Source organism: Rhincodon typus, chromosome 18, assembly GCF_021869965.1.
Source record: "Rhincodon typus isolate 14 chromosome 18, sRhiTyp1.1, whole genome shotgun sequence".
NCBI classification, from domain to species: domain Eukaryota; kingdom Metazoa; phylum Chordata; class Chondrichthyes; order Orectolobiformes; family Rhincodontidae; genus Rhincodon; species Rhincodon typus.
The window spans coordinates 49,314,674-49,329,102 of record NC_063349.1 but is presented as its reverse complement, the minus strand read 5'-3'; the positions used below and the strand labels follow the sequence as shown (position 1 = coordinate 49,329,102).

Here is a 14,429-nt window from a genome sequence, read left to right as displayed (position 1 = left end):
TGCAGATCAAAATGAACCACTCCCTTCTCAAACTGACATGCTGCTCACACTGGTTTACCAGTTGGATAGGCCAACACATTTCTGCCCAGACTGGAGCACAGGCAGGAATAGGCCTACGTGGTTCTTAGTTGATCTCGTACAGGCCTGAATAGACAGCTGGGTAGGAAGGTTGAACATGGGCCTTCCCACCCAAAACTCTTCTATACTGAAGACAGGAAAATTGCATGGTTCAAATCTTCCTGTTCCTACCTAATTAAGCTTCCTTTCTTAAAAAAATTCAATCAATAGGATGTGGGCATTACTATAGACTAGTCACATGTAGGTAAGGCTAGGTAACGATGGCAGATTTCCTTCCCTAAAGGGCATTTGTGAACCATATGGGTTTTATGGCAATCAACAGTTGTCATTATTGGTGAAATTTAAATTCAGTAAACTCCCCCAACCACTATCGTTGAATCCATGTCCCAGAACTAGATAATTAGTCCAGTGACATTACCACTACACCACCTCCTACTGCTTCTAGACCTGCCACTTCCAGGACTAGCAGATAATCTCTCGTGTCACCAGCAATAAAAACAAAAAAAAAAATCCAGGAAGTGCAACTGAATCACAGCACTGTTAATAATTAGAAGAAATGAGCCCTGACTAGTTTTTTTTTTTATCATGGCTGTGGGTGGGAGACTCACAGAATTTTCCCCAGTTCAGCTCATTATGCCTGTGTTGCTTCTTTGGTCAAGTTAACCATTAGTCCCACTCCCCAGTTGTTTTTTTTAGATGGGCCTGTACTTTCTTTTCCCCCTCAGTAACTTATCCATTCCCCTTTTGAAACTAATTATTAAATAAATCTGTTGATGCTGCCTTTTCAGATGGTGCACTTCATGTCACAACTTACTGCATTTGAACAAAAAATCCCTTGTGTTGCTTCAAGTTTTTTTGTCAATCACCTTAAATCTGTCCTTTTTTTAAATCCATTCACAGAATGTGAGCATCTCTGGTTAAGCCAGTATTTATTGGCCATCCCTAACTGACCAGAGTGCAGCTAAGAATTAACGGTGGGTCTGGAGTCACATGCAGGCCACACCAGATTATGCCAGATTTCCTTCCCTAAAGGAGTTAGTGAACCAGATGGGGTTTTCTGACAATCAGCAATGGTTCCGTGGCCATCATTAGACCCTTAATTCCAGATCCTTCATTGAATTCAAATTCCACCAACTGCCGTGACAGGATTTCAACCCAGGTTCCCAGAACATTAGCTGAGTTTCTGGCTTAATTATCTCACAATAATACCACTAGGCCATTGCCTCCCTCTGGCTAGTGGTCCTTCTGCTCCTGTAAACAGCTTTTCCCTAATTACTTACTTCTTCAACAACAAAACCAAAGGAAAGAAGAAAAGGACAAAAATAAAAACTTTTAAAAAAAGAAATTGCCCGACACAGGTCACAAATGGAAATTAGCCAATCAGCCATGAATGTTCTTGTTTGCTCAACGTTAAACAATGAGTTCTGAAGAAGGGTCACTGGATCTGAAATGTTGACCCTGCTTTCTCTCCACAGATGCTGCCAGACCTCCTGAGTTTTTCCAGCAATTTCTGATTTTTTTTTTCCTGATTTCCAATATCCACAGTTCTTTGTTTTTTTTGTTTCAGCAGGATTAATCCATTGAGTACATTCTTTAATTGAAAGCAAGTCCTGGTTTGTTTCAATGCCCTGTATACATCACTGATGTTCAACTTTTGGAAATAATTGCCTTCCATAGGTTGCCATGTAATTTTCGTAGAAAGTGGCAATGTGTTTTCAGGATGGTTGAAGCAGGGAGGGGACGACGGTGCATATACTTTACAGCCACAGTGCAAGAAACATTTTAGATTAGCACCCTTTTGGCCAAAGGAAAAACAAACACTTAATTTTCTACGATATAATAGCCTACCTTCTTTCCCTCCCCATATACCAGGGGAAATTTTAGGTCATCTTCTTCTATGACTTTGTATGCCCTGTAGTCAAGAGAAGACAGTTTCCATCAGCATAGTAGATTGACTGGCCAAAGTCACCATCCCTTACCCCACAACAATCTTCTCACATCAACACAAGATGACAGGGCCTGATTTATAGCCATGTCATCTCCCCTGGGTGCAAGGGTTGGGAGGGGTGGAGGTGGTGCTGTGCAAGGTTCAGAATGTGCCAATCTAATTTTCTTATCAGTCCTGTTTTAATGTGTACGAGAGACAGAGCAATTATTCTTTCAAGTGAAAGCTGGAAACTGCAGGTTAGATTTTTGTTTGTGGTCCAAGGCAATGGAGTGAGAAAGTAAATTTAAAACAAGGCTCTTCTTTCAGTGGCCACAAAGCCCTGGGAGCACCTGTGCACAAATGATAAGAACAGAATCCGTTCTCCCTACCAAAAGAAAATTAGATCTCATTGCAAGGCAATCAAATAGAACGTCCACAAAATGTCCAAAGAAAAGTCTGTTTTTTTTTTGCTGCAGCAGATGTAGTATAAAAATTCTCTAGTCGAATGCAAAGGTAAATGATGATTAGGCAATGCTTTATTATAGGTATGATCGCTCTGTTTATTCCTCCGACCACACTCCCTGCACACTCACATGAGAGCCACTTTAGCAGCAGCCCAGCAATTTATCACTGTTAGACATGCTACACAGCTTGGGTCAGATCCCCTGCTGTTCCTCAGGGTCTGTACAATATATCGAGACATTGAGCATTTGCATTCAGGAGAGTATAATTCACCATTACCGCTAACAATCCATGTTCAGCTCAAGCTTTAGTAATCATTTGCCACCTCTTACAGCATGTAAAGACTCTCATTATATGTGTTGAACTTTCATCTGCACACCTCACATGTGCCTCAATTTTTCACAGTTCCAAAAGCGAATAAAAGGGCTATTTTAAAAAGTCTATATCTAAAAATGATTTCGTACACATGGAGCAGTACTGATCACAGATATGAAAGCTCTTTGTGTGATATGTTGCAATAATACAAACCATGTGCAGTACTCCTTTTGATATTTGGAGTATGAGATAATTATACCTCTTCCTGCATTGTAATGCAACACCTGTAATCATATCCACTGACGTAGCTCACTCACAATAAAATTAAAATTATACATTCTGGCATTGGAAATTAGGTGCCAGGATGTGAAAACATAAGGAAATATGCTGGTAAATGCTAAATGTTAAGCTAAAGTGGAAGTATGGGCTCTTCTCCTTACTGGATGATCTGAACTGCATTGTTTTCTTGCCAAGATGTGGCTTCATATAAACCAGTTGCCCTCCAATATTTTACACCATTCCTAATCTCAGGGTCCAGGAAACAACTGTTGATAGGCTGCTTGAAGTTGTGGCCATCACAGTTGAAGGGAACCTACATATCAACTCATATTCCCATCTGGCATATACCATTCCAACAACATCACTGAACAGCAGTCAGCTCTTTCCTCAGCTGCAGGACACTGGCGTGAATAGTAGTGCTCTGACCATATTAGCTAACTCTGTGTTGATCAATAATGAAATTTTCCTGGTCTGCACATCTGTGTGGCTTAAAAGCAACACATTTATCCATTGAAATAGTAAAAAAAATTTGTACCTTCCTGTTTAAATTGGGATATTACTTGTGGAAAATAATTTTCCAACTAAAAATGGGGTCAACTTGCATTATAGATATGTTGTGATGTGACACATGAATTGCTTCAAAAACACCCATAATAATACTATTTGCTTAGAAGTGAGAAGAAAATTAAATCCATTAGAAAGTCAGAAAGTAATGATCTGATTCACAATTTAGGTTACATTTCCCAATGAAGTCCCATTTGTTGTAATTCTTCCTCTCAGTAGCTGTGTCCATGGGCGTAATAGGCCGAGTGGGATTTACAGAATAAGTAAGTGGACATTTTAAATGGAAGGATAGGTTTAAATCTGCTGGCAGTATACGTGGTTGTACACAGGCCATTAAACCTGTCATTACACAGGTCAGTGCATTAAAACACCTCATCACTGTGAACATATATGGACAGCTCTTGTAGCTCTTTACTGAACATGAGAGTCCTTTGGTATTCTTAAAAGATAAATAGAATCACGGCAAAGCAAAGGAATGAGGATATTTAATCATAGGGCTCACGTGATGGCTATCACTGTCTTATAACGCTTACAGCAGAAAAGGGGGAAGGAGTAATTTTCCTGGTACAAAGAAAACTGGTACAAAGAATTACCTTCCGTGAGCCCATGCACCAAGAATTCAAGTACATACTTCCCACGACTGTATTTCTCTTGAAATGAATAGACTGCAAACTGTACAAGTCACACATTGAATACTACTGTATATACATGTTTGAATTATGAAAAGCTCTATGTCAGGAGCACTGGAAGATATATATTTAATGTGAGGTGTTCTTTACACTGGAGGTGGGCGGGGAGAGGGGTGTCAGATGGCAAGGGGTGTCAGACTGGAGGGTGACTATGGTAAAACAATCATATATGAACTCTGAATACATTGGCTGTTGTATTCAATGGCTTTCTCCCATTTCAGGTTTTACTATAATGTGAATTCTTAATTCGATTTTTGCATTGTAACTGCCCTCACACTTAAACTTATTTGCTGTCTGCTATGTTTCTGACCCAGAGACAATTTATCAAGAAATAATCCTACATTTGAATGTTTTTCAATTATAATAAATACATAACAATTACATAATCAAAGGTAGCAAGGCTCCACAAAAGGCATTCACATCTGTTTAAGGTCACATTCTTACCAGCCAGTCATGTTAAAATCACGAAAGAGCATTTTCTTCCCAAGTTCTTTGCGTTGTACTCTTCTGGAAAATTCTAAGTGAGTGAATTCATTTCCCAACAAATGTGGCTGCAAACAGGCCTGTGGGCAGAAAGCATAAAGTAACTGTGGGAGGGGTAATGTGCATTTACATTGCAATGGCTCACCACTAGGCTGTGCGTACTCTGATCTTGAAATCTTTGCAGCTCCTATGGTGTAGTGCAAACAGCTTCTTTGGTATAGTGCAAACAGCTCCTGCGTGTCACAAGTCAAGGATAAAGTGGGTCATTTTAACCAAGTTTTCTGGGCAGGAAGCCCAGGAGCAACTGGAATACTGGTTGCATAGGCTTCCCAACAATCCTCTCTGTTGCAAAACGGTGACAGGATCAGACAGAGTCGCCTTGGATTTATTTCATAGAATCGCTACAGTGTGGAAACAGGCCCTTCGGCCCAACAAGTCCACAATGACCCTTGGAGCATCCACGCAGACCCATCCCCCTATAACCCACCTAATCTACACATCCCTGGCCACTATGGGCAATTTAGCATGGCCAATCCACCCAGAGTGCACATCTTTGGACTGTGGGAGGAAACCAGAGCACCCAGAGGAAACCCATGCAGACACGGGGAGAACGTGCAAACTCCACACAGTCACCTGAGAGTGGAACCGAACCTGGGTCCCTGGCACTGTGAGGCAGCAGTGCTAACCACTGAGCCACCGTGCTGCCCTTACAAAAGGGAAATCATGTTTGATAAATCTACTGAAATTTTTCAAGAATGCGACTGGTAGAATTGACAAGGGCGCGAGTGCATGTGGTTTATTTGGACTTTCAGAAGACTTTCTATAAGGTCCCATGTAAGAGATTAGCTTGCAAAATTAAAGCACACGGGATTTGGGGCAGTGTTCGGCCATGGTAGAGAACTGGTTGGCAGAGAGGAAACAAATAAGAGCAATAAATGGATAATTTTCCGAGTGGCAGCCAGCGACTATTGCAGAGACCAGTGCTTGGACCTCAGCTATTCATTATATATATTCATGATTTAGATGAGGAAACTAAATGTAATGTCTCCAAGTTTGCAGATGACACAAAGCTGGATGGTAGGGCGAGTTGTGAGGTGGAAGTAGAGATCCTTCATTGTGATTTGGACAAGTTGAGTAAGTGGACAAATGCAGCAGAGAAGAAGTATAATGTAGAGAAATGTGAAGTTATCCACTTTGGTTGCAAAAACAGGAAGGCAGGTTATTATCTGAACGGAAATAGTTTGAGTAAAAGGGAGGTACGACGAGACCTGGCTGTCCTTGCACAGCAGTTGCTGAAAGTAAGCATGCAGATGCAGCAGGTGGTGAAGAAGGCAAATAGTTTGCTGGTCTTCACAGCGAGAAGATTTGAGTACAGAAGCAGGAATGTCTTGCTGCAATTGTACAGGATTTTGGTGAGACCACACCTGGGGTATTATGGAGTGAGTGCAACAAAGGTTTACCAGACTGATCCTGGGATGGTAGACTGATGTGTGAAGAGAGACTTGATAGGTTTGGACTATATTCACTGGAGTTTATGAGGGAATGTCCTCACAGCAACCTATAAAATTATAACAGAACCAAACTGGGTAAACAGAGGAAGGATGTTCCTGATGACCATGGAGTTCAGAATTAGACGTCACAGTCTAAGGTTACAGGGTAGGACTGAGATAAGGAGAAATTTCTTCATCCAGAGAGTGGTGGGCCCGCGGTTGAGGCCAAAATGTTGAATGTTTTCATGAAATATATAGCTCTTAGGGCTAAGGAATCACAGTGGAAGCAATATCACTGGACTATTAATCCAGAGACCAAGGTAATGCTGTGGGGACCTGGAGGTGAATTCCACCACAGCAGATGATGGAATTTGAATTCAATAATAAAAAACAAACAAACAATCTGGTATTAAGAGTCTAATGATGATCGTCAGAAAAGCCCATCTGATTCACTAATGTCCTTTAGGGAAGGAAACTGCCATCTTTACCTGGTCCATGTGACTTTAGCCCCACAACAATGTGGTTGATTCTTAACTGCCCTCTGGGCAATTAGGCTTGGGCAATAAATGCTGCCTCAACCTGAGAATGAATTAAAAAACAAAGGGATTGGGAAGAAAGTAGGAAAAGGGTACTGATTTGAATGATCAGCCACGATCATACTGAATAGTAGGTCCAAAGGGCTGAATGGCTTGCTCCTGCTCCTAAATTTAATGTTTTGACTTGATTAGAGTGCAAAATCAGGAAGGTTGCAAAACCAGCTTGACTCCCAATCTTGCCAATTTACCAATACAAAATTTCATTAAAATTAAAAGCATTTACGAAGACTGGGATGAATCAATAGAGTGCATTTATCCCACGCATAGCAAATACACAGAGCAGGGATGAAATAATCATTTTAATGAGATTTACACAATTAATGCTAAAGGAAGAGGTCAAAATGTGTGGTGTGTCTCATCACTGCTTTATCCAGTCTGAAGAACAACATACAGTAAATTATAACATGAAAGAAAATTAAATATTAAAATTAGCATATACACAGCAGACAGATATTCACTCAGCCAATAACTCACAAAAAAACCCTATCCAGATAGGCGTACACACTACTTTTCTCAGAGAGATGAGTTAAGGGGTTAATAAAGTGTAAAGTGCCATTGGTTATCTTGATTGACTGTACACGCACATGTAAAAGAATAGTTTGTATAATAATTAAAAATCAATTTCAATCTCACAAAGGCATTTTGCTAATAAACCAGGGCAACCGTACCTTATAAATTGCATAGAGCTTCTGAATTTACCTTAAATATTTTGATAGATCAAGGATTTTCTCCACAAAAGGTATACATACATTGTATATGTAGACTTTAACAGTACTCCTTTATTGATCAAGTCCGAAAAATCTAACCCATCCAAAATATGTTGTGATATTTCACAGTGACTTAAGGTCTTGATATGCAACATAATTGATATCAGGTGGTGTCCAGAAGTCAGTAAGTTAATCTAAAGGTTAATCCAAGGATGGCACAACAGCATGAAAGTCAACAAGTTATAAAATGCCATCTCAATCCCAATTTAACTACTCCACTGTTACTTATAATAATTTAAATGTTTCCAGCTTTTTTAAAATGATTGGTTCTTGAGATCCAGATGCAGGCATCAAAATTACAATTATCACTCAACTTGAATTGCTTGAAGGCAGTGATTAAATTTCTTCCCTGAATTACAGTTTTCATGGTGATGATGCTTCCAAATTGATGTTATAGAGGTAATTCCAGGATACGGACCCATTAACAACAAAGTAACAATAACATATTTTGCACCTTAGCAGATTCATGGATTCCAGACTTAACAGTGGAGACTATTGTTCCTCATTTTCTGGTAAGTCTGTGCTTCTGGAATGGGCCAAAGGATTGGTGGACAGGAATGGTGATGACAGAACTGATGGATACAGCTTTCTGAATATGACTGTCATGCTGTTGCATAGCTAGCCTGAGGCAGTCCTCCCAACAATAACACCAGAGGCTAGTGAGTGTCAACAGAGCTTTGGTTGTTGAGGTCTTTATCTAACACATTGCGCAAGTCTTTGGCTAGATCCAATTACTACTCATTTTTAAAAAAAAAACTTTTGCAACTATTTTTCAACTAATAGTGGTACTATCAAACAGGTATCATTTGGCATACATTACAGATTTATCCAGTCAGTTTCACAAATAACTATAGTGGCCCCCCTTTTGAAGAACAAGTAGGATCACAATATCAACAACAACTTGCATTTATATAGTTCCTTCACAATAATAAAACATCCTGGGACCTCATGAAATAAAATTTGACATGAAGACCACAAAAGGAGGCATTAGAACAATTTACCAAAAGCTTTGTCAAAAGAGATGATCTTTAAGGATACCTTAAAAGGAGGAAGGAGCAACAGAAAGATGGAAAGGTTTAAGGAAGGAATACCCAAAGTTGGGGCCTTAGCAGCTGAAAGCAAGGCCACTGACGGAGGAGTCAAGAAAATCAGAAATGTAATGGAGATATCATAAAGTTGTATTGTTTGACAGGATTAAAGATGGGGACATGTAAGCCCATGAAAGGGTTTGAAACAAGTATGAGATTTTTAAAATTGCCACACTACAGTTGCCTACATAAACTGCATGAAAATCAAAGTATTACGTAAATGTTTCTCATCTGACAGTGAAGGATGAAATCCAACACTGAAATGTGAAATTCTGTCAGGCAGCAGTATTCTGTCGTATTGAGCAGTTGGAAAAAATAAGTTGTGAATGAATGTGCTGCCACCTAGCTTCAGTCCTTCATCATAAAATTCAGAACGAACCAGTGAAAAATATCAATGAGGATGAAACTGTGCATTGCAATAATATTGTATGGGCCTTTAGCTTGCCCATACGAAATTTCTTTCTGACTGTCAAAGCTGTCAAGTGAATGGATTATCACTTTGGGTAAATTAACAGCAAAATGAACTCCAATATATTTTTTATCCCGACACAGAAGAATAAATACAGCACTTATGAAGAGCGGTTGAGTAAATTGGGCCTCACTGGAATTTGGAAGAATGAGAGGCAACCTTATTGAAACAAAGAAGATTCTTAGAAAACTTGACAGGATAGATGCAGAAAGGTTGTTTTCACTTGTGGGAGAGTCTAGGATCAGAGGGCATAATCTCAGAATAAAGGGTCACCCATTTAAGACAGATTTGAGGAGGAAATTTATCTCTCAGAGGGTTGTGAATTGGTGGAATTCTTTATCATACAGGGCTGTTGAGGCTGGGTTATTGAATATGTCCAAGGCCGAGATACATAGATTTTTAATCCGTAAGGGAATCAAGGGTTACGGGGAGAAGACAGGACAGTGAAGTTGTGGATTATTTGATCAGCCATGATATCATTGATTGGCACAGCAGACTGGATGGGCTGAATGGCTTACTTCTGCTCCTACATCTTATGGTCACTTGTATCATTTCAAGCACAGCTCCCCATTTGGATGAAGCACACATATCGTTTGAGCGTCGAGACGTATACCTTCATCACTGAATTTGTGTTTAGGTTATTGCTGTGAATGCTGAGTTGGCTCTATAGTGCAATTATATCTAGCCACAATTTTGTTATTTAATGGCACCATTACATTCACAGACTTGGAGCAAATGGACAACGTTCAAATAGACCTTATCTAGTCAATGTGAAAGCAAATGATGTCACTAACTGGAATGCATCTGTGTTCAGCAGTTTGTAATATTTCTTCTCAACATTCTGCCAATTTCTTCATTCCCACTTATGACTATCACCACATAATTCCTTCAGGTAAAGCCGTGATCTCCTCCTCTTTAATGATGATGTTCTCCAATCAGAAGTGGATGTCCTTACTATGCCACAAATCTCCATTTCAAACTGGCCCAAGACAAATGAGCTTGATGAATAGCTGCCTTCAATCTGTCATCACTGATAGTATTAATTCACGCTGTACCTCCCTGATATGGCACACTATGGTTTGGCAGATTCTGTAGCCTGACATCTGCAGTACTATCAGTTTTCCAAAGAACCTATACTGATCCCGGTTTTCTGAAGATCTTCTGCATTTTGCTGCTATAAAGGTAGTTTAAAGTGCAGCAAGCAGAGTTCCTGCCATGATCCAAAAACCCAATCATGAAGTTGCTGCATCAGGAAGGTACAACATGTACACTATCACAAATCATCAATGCTTTTTGATACATCCCCTAAACCCAAAGTGTTTCAACCAGAAGAACAAGGGCAACACACAGCAGGTACAAGGGGACACCACTACCTCCAAGCTCCCTATCTCTCTGAGTTGGAAATATATCGTTGCTGCTCCTTCATGGTCGTGGAGTCAAAATCATGAGATTTTCTGACACTTTGGGCGTACCTATACACAAATTCAAGAAAGTGGCCCAGGTGTCTTCTCAAAGACAATGAGAATGAGCAATAAATGTTGGCCATGCCAGAAGTGCCCACATTCTATGAATAAATATTTTTTAGTGGAACACTTCAATACTCTATTCAAGGTATTATGGTTTCAGCAGAACAGCAACATTCTTTCTGTACTCTTGGTCCAATTGCAGCATTTTTAGCTCTCTTTACCCAGCTGAGACATTTTTTCATGAAACGACTATTAAATGTTTTGTAATTATGCCCTCTGGCAATGCTATCACTATTCAGCTTCTTCCTCCATCACCGTAACTATTCCAGTGATGGCAACTCAGTTCAGAGGAATTACTGCAAGCTCCCATTCGATAGCAGAGCATTTCAGAACAACACCAACATCAGCAGTCAATGGCGAAGCAACAGTCAACACCAAAGCCTGATGAGCCCTGGCAGGACTTAGTCTACCGCAGGTGAAAGCATCCCCAAGCTGGGGAGGGGGAAGAGTGAGTCACCGTGGGGTGAGCCCAGAGTGGAGCATCTGCAGGCCCATGAATTAAGAACGGACTGTAATGTTTAACTTTTAACTTCTTTACTGTTCTACTTTTGTACCCAGGATTTTATACCTAGGTATCTTTGTATCTCAGATTGTGCTGGAAATGGTGACATTGTACACTTTTCACTGTACTCCTGTGCCCCTGTACTTAAGTACGCATGACAATAAAACCTAAATCTAAAATCAACACCACCCTTCCCATTCAAACCGGCAAGCACATAGGGCTGGGTGATAGTCATATATTCGTAAAAAGCATTTGTAACAAGTGTCCCTTCCTACTCTGAAATTAATGACATGCTAAGTATCATTAATAATAGAGCATTAGTGAGGTCCAGTGATTTCACTTGTACACCAAAAACAATCTACTGACAATAAAAATTAGTATTTCAACTTTGTAGAGTTGCATTGATATAGCACCTTTCATGATCAGAGGACATCCCAAAACATTGAACATACAATTTAGTATCTTGGAAGGGTTGTCACTGTTGAAATTTAACAATTCCAGCAGCCAATTTGTGCAGAGTAAGCTCCCATGAACAGCAATGTAATCCTTAACAGGTAACCTGCAAATTTTATAATTTTTGCCAGATAAATATTGGTCACGACACCAGGGATAATTCCAATGCATTTTTTGAAATAATGCAGCGAGATCTAATGTCCGCCACACAGTGCAGACAGGGCATTAGCTCAACATCTTATCCAATAATGATTCAGAAGCAAGACTGCTGCCAGTTGAGCCAATGTTGACACCAATACAGGTAGTTCTCCTATAACGTGATAGCTGCATTCTTATGTGACTTCACACTAAAGAGAATTGCCATAGAAAATTATTATAGGGAAATCACTACAGAAAAATCACTATACCTGTACAGCAGAAAGTTTGCGTTATCCAAACAGTGTCCACTATTCAATCGCATTACAGCCAATTCACGTTAATGAAACACACGTTATAACAGAACTACCTGTACGCCCTCTTATTTTTTTCATTGCTTGGACCTCTGAAGTCCATGTGCAGCAGCAGTTCCCGAACACAGAGGTCAACGTATTGACTTGCTGATCAGCATTTGCGCAATCCCACAGTAGCTGCACAGCTTAGAGGGAACGCCAGTTGACTTTACATTGTTGTATTATCATAACACAGTATCTTATCATATCCAAAGTGCTGCAGATTTTCATATTATTCTTGTGTACACATAGTTACCTAGGCAAACACGGTAAGCAATTTGCAAACAGAAAAGTTTCATAATGAGTTAACAAAAATCAATCAATCGGTTTCTGGTTGTGTTGGATGACAGCATGCCCAGCCTGCATGCTGAAGAATTCTCATCTCTTCTTTAAATTACACTGGATCAGGGCCTCGATTTGATATCTCATCCAAAACTTCCAACAATCCAAATTTTTCCCACCTCAATGTAAGTAGCAGCCTGACTGATTTTCATTTAAAAAAAAAAACAAAAAATATACTTGAAACTTGAACAAAAATTAACAGAATGCAAGTTTCCTGGAAATTACTCAAGAAATTGCCAAGTTCAAAGTTTTATTCCTGGCACACCAAATCAAAGGCTATTTAATATCTAAGTCACTCAGTATCACAGCTTCAAGACTAGATTAATCAGAATTCCCATAAACTCGCATTGCCTATTACTGACAATGTTTTATGTAAATACATTGTATTATCTCAACTCTCACTTACCAAGTGCTGGAGCCTCTGCCGTTCAGTTTCTGGTGTGAACTCTGAAGACATTGGAATAACTTCACCATTTTGAACAATAATGGCCCTAAAATAGGAAGAGATGGGATACTCACACAAAGAATAATAATATAAAATTGATTCTATTTGGTAGCTTACGCAGTCTTAAATGGATTTAGTTTTCTTAAATGCTTACAATTTGACAAAGAAAATCTAGTTTAGGCTAATGATCATAACATAAATTAAAAACAAATACATTGGAAGTGTGGGGCTTCATGACACTGTCACATCGTCTGGCTATTTCAACCTTGGACAGCAGACTCTTCTATCACCTGTCATGGAATCATAGAATCCCTACAGTGCAGAAAGAGGCCATTTGGCCCACTGAGTCTGCACTGACCCTCCAAGGAGCATCCTGCCTAAACCCAGCCCCTGCTCAACACCGCCCCCTCCCCCCTGCCCCCAACCATCCCCGTAACCCTGCATTTACCATGGCTAATCTACCTAGCCTGCACATCCCTAGAGACAATTTAGCATGGCCAATTCATCTAACCCTCCACATACTTGGACTGTGGGAGGAAACTGGAGTACCTGGTGGAAACCCACACAGACACAGGGAGAATGTCTGTGTGGAGTTTGCACAGTAACTCAGAGATGGAATTGAACACAGGTCCCTGGCATTGTGATGCAGTAATGCTAACCACTGAACCACCATGCCACCCTGTGTTTGGACATGGCGAGTATGGAAAAGTTGGTTAGAGAATAGCATACCTGGAAGGGAGTGTGCCCACTTTTCTCACCTACTGGAGAAACAGAAAATTGTGTGTTCCACTTGGGGGCCTAAGTTTCACCTTGGTCATTTTGTGGGTCTTTGCTGCCTACAACTAATTCAGTAGGGGACACAGAATTAGAAAAAATTACCCCATTATCAATTAAAACTTATGCTGTGATTAATGTATCAAGTACATTAAAGAATACTTTTACCAATGCAGATATTTCAGACATGGCAGTTTTGCTTTCATTACTTAAGAATCTAATGCCAGAAGAAGCTTAAGTTTCAGTGTTAATGTTTACTCCCATCAATACACAATTTAACCTATAATAACTATTCTGCTGCAAATCCTCAGTAAAACATGTCAAGTGCTCTGCAATAACCTACAGTAATGACATAATGAAGAGGTTAAATAATCTCAGCTGAATGCCATTCGGCTCTGCACCAAAACTCTGGGACTTTCCTGAAAACATCTCTGGACAAATCATTATTAAATTTTGAATTTTACACACATCATTATGTAGAAATACAGGCACAGTACCAAGGAGAGTTAACAGGCTACATTCTAATCATTGGGTTCAGATGATATTATAAACTTGCATGATTTACAACTGGTGTGCTTAGATTAAGCCTCAGTGCTGAGCAATCCAATCCATGCTATCCAGGCAACTGAATTCTCTTTGAGACAACAAGGTGCAGGGCTGGATGAACACAGCAGGTCAAGCAGCATCATATG

General features: G+C 39.9%; 1 protein-coding gene across 1 annotated transcript in view; it reads right to left on the bottom strand.

Annotated features, from left to right (window-relative positions):
* The window catches only part of ppm1h (protein phosphatase, Mg2+/Mn2+ dependent, 1H), a 77,768-nt gene that overhangs the window by 15,879 nt on the left and 47,460 nt on the right, over nt 1-14,429 (bottom strand). The window contains exons 5-7 of the mRNA XM_048608038.1: nt 12,925-13,009; nt 4,759-4,877; nt 1,927-1,990 (exon numbers count right to left, since the gene is read on the bottom strand). Coding sequence (XP_048463995.1) covers nt 1,927-1,990; nt 4,759-4,877; nt 12,925-13,009 — 268 coding nt within the window. The remainder of the gene's footprint in view (nt 1-1,926; nt 1,991-4,758; nt 4,878-12,924; nt 13,010-14,429) is intronic.